At 47.1% G+C, this 2,007-nt stretch overlaps 1 protein-coding gene across 2 annotated transcripts in view; it reads left to right on the plus strand.

Moving 5' to 3' along the window:
- Positions 1-2,007, plus strand: part of hars (histidyl-tRNA synthetase) — an 18,147-nt gene that overhangs the window by 11,191 nt on the left and 4,949 nt on the right. For both annotated transcript variants that reach the window (XM_005751854.1, XM_005751853.1), the window contains 2 exons: positions 1,376-1,469; positions 1,732-1,859. In XM_005751854.1, coding sequence (XP_005751911.1) covers positions 1,376-1,469; positions 1,732-1,859 — 222 coding nt within the window. The remainder of the gene's footprint in view (positions 1-1,375; positions 1,470-1,731; positions 1,860-2,007) is intronic.

Raw genomic sequence — 2,007 nt, forward strand, 5'->3', positions numbered from 1 at the left:
GAAACGTCTTCAAGCAACTTAAAGAAGTCCAGACGCTTTTCTTTGCAAGCTCCTTTGACTACGATGACCTGGATGACTGAGAACCTTCACAGACATAACGAATTGAATCATTGGTGATTTTTTTGCGACAGATAGCGAACTAGTGTGTGACATAATGAGAGTTATAATTTGTAAGAAAACACAGCTGCAGTATATCTAAACGTATCACATGGAGGCAGGGACTTCACTGCACAAGCATACTCCCAACCTATTGTAACATCGTGTTGTACTTAATATATAGTGTTTGTTTTTTTAATTAATACAAAACATCAAGAAGTCCCAAGCAGAGGGAGAACACACCATGGTGCATGTTTACATGAGGAAGGTAAAAAGCACCACATCAGCCCGATGTCAGACTGAACTGTCACATTATCATGTTAAACAGAAGCTGTCATTTCAGCTCTGAGTGGCCAATCATAATGCAGCACTTCACTTCAAGTTGTAGATTCAAGCTGCTCGTCATATTTTTGGCACCAGGTGTCACCAAAGAGCTCTGTGTTGAACTGTCTTTAAATACAAGGCTCAGTGCTTCGGTGCTTGGCAGGTTATGATGAGGGTGTGGCTTATCAGCAGATGGGTATAACTAGTGCTCCACAGAGCTGCCATGTTATGTTGGTAAATATAACAAACGTGGACTGTGCTGTAGTCCCGTCTATGCCTGCAATGATTGCAGCCCTGCTGCTCACGGTCATTCGTTACAAGGCTGCTGAGCGTTTCTCCATCTCTCACCTCTTTTTACTCACCGTGTGTTTATGCACCACTCTGACATTAGTCATTAGTCAAACACACAACCGGTCACAGGAGATGGACTACCTGAGAGATGGACTACATGAGAGATGGACTACCCGAGAGATGGACTACCCGAGAGGTGGACTGCCCGAGAGGTGGACTGCCCGAGAGGTGGACTGCCCGAGAGGTGGACTGCCCGAGAGGTGGACTGCCCGAGAGGTGGACTACCCGAGAGGTGGACTACCCGAGAGGTGGACTGCCTGAGAGGTGGACTGCCTGAGAGGTGGACTGCCTGAGAGGTGGACTGCCTGAGAGGTGGACTGCCTGAGAGGTGGACTACATGAGAGATGGACTACCCGAGAGATGGACTACCCGAGAGGTGGACTACATGAGAGATGGACTACCTGAGAGATGGACTACCTGAGCCTGGTTAAAAGGGAGTTTTTCCTTCTTCTGTCACCAAGTGCTCACACAGGGTCATCTTCATGTTGGTTTTTTTCTGCATTATTGTTGGGTCTTTATGTTACACCATAAAGCACCGTGTTGTTGTGGTTTGGTGCTATATAAATAAAGTTGAATTGAAATCCTTACCCGTGTCCTCCTCTAGATGTCCTGGGAGGACGTGAAGAAAGAGATGGTGAATGAGAAGGGCCTGTCAGAGGAGGCTGCCGACCAGATTGGGGAGTACGTCAGCATGCAGGGTGAGACTGTGCCCAACATCCACACAGCTGATGTCTGTAGAACAATCAGCGTGACCTGAACTGTCAGCTGTTCAGCGGAGGCATTTTTTAGCTCTTTTTCTTCAGCATCAAATAAAATGTGGTCCAAGCTTATGCTGCACTCCCACAGACTCAGAAACACAACATTAAACATTTTATCTTGTACCACCACAATGATGAAATAGAGCATGCCAAGGGAATCGCTTGTGCAACACACAGACTGACTGTGCTGGATGTAATGCAGGTGGAATGGACCTGGCTGAGCGCCTCCTTCAGGACCATAAAATGTCTCAGAGTAAGCAGGCCTGCGCTGGCCTCTCAGACATCAAACTGCTCTTCAAGTACCTACAGCTCTTCCATGTCACAGACAAGGTGAGAAACTGATCTTGGATTTCTCTGGTATAGGATTGCAGTATGAGTAGGGATGGGTATCGTTTAGGTTTTATCCGATACCGGTGCCAAATCGGTACTTTTGAAACGGTGCCGGTGCTTAAACGGTGCTCGAACCGGTGCTTAAAGA

Source organism: Pundamilia nyererei, unplaced genomic scaffold, assembly GCF_000239375.1.
Source record: "Pundamilia nyererei isolate P.nyererei 1_Seehausen unplaced genomic scaffold, PunNye1.0 scaffold00330, whole genome shotgun sequence".
Classification (NCBI taxonomy): Eukaryota; Metazoa; Chordata; class Actinopteri; order Cichliformes; family Cichlidae; genus Pundamilia; species Pundamilia nyererei.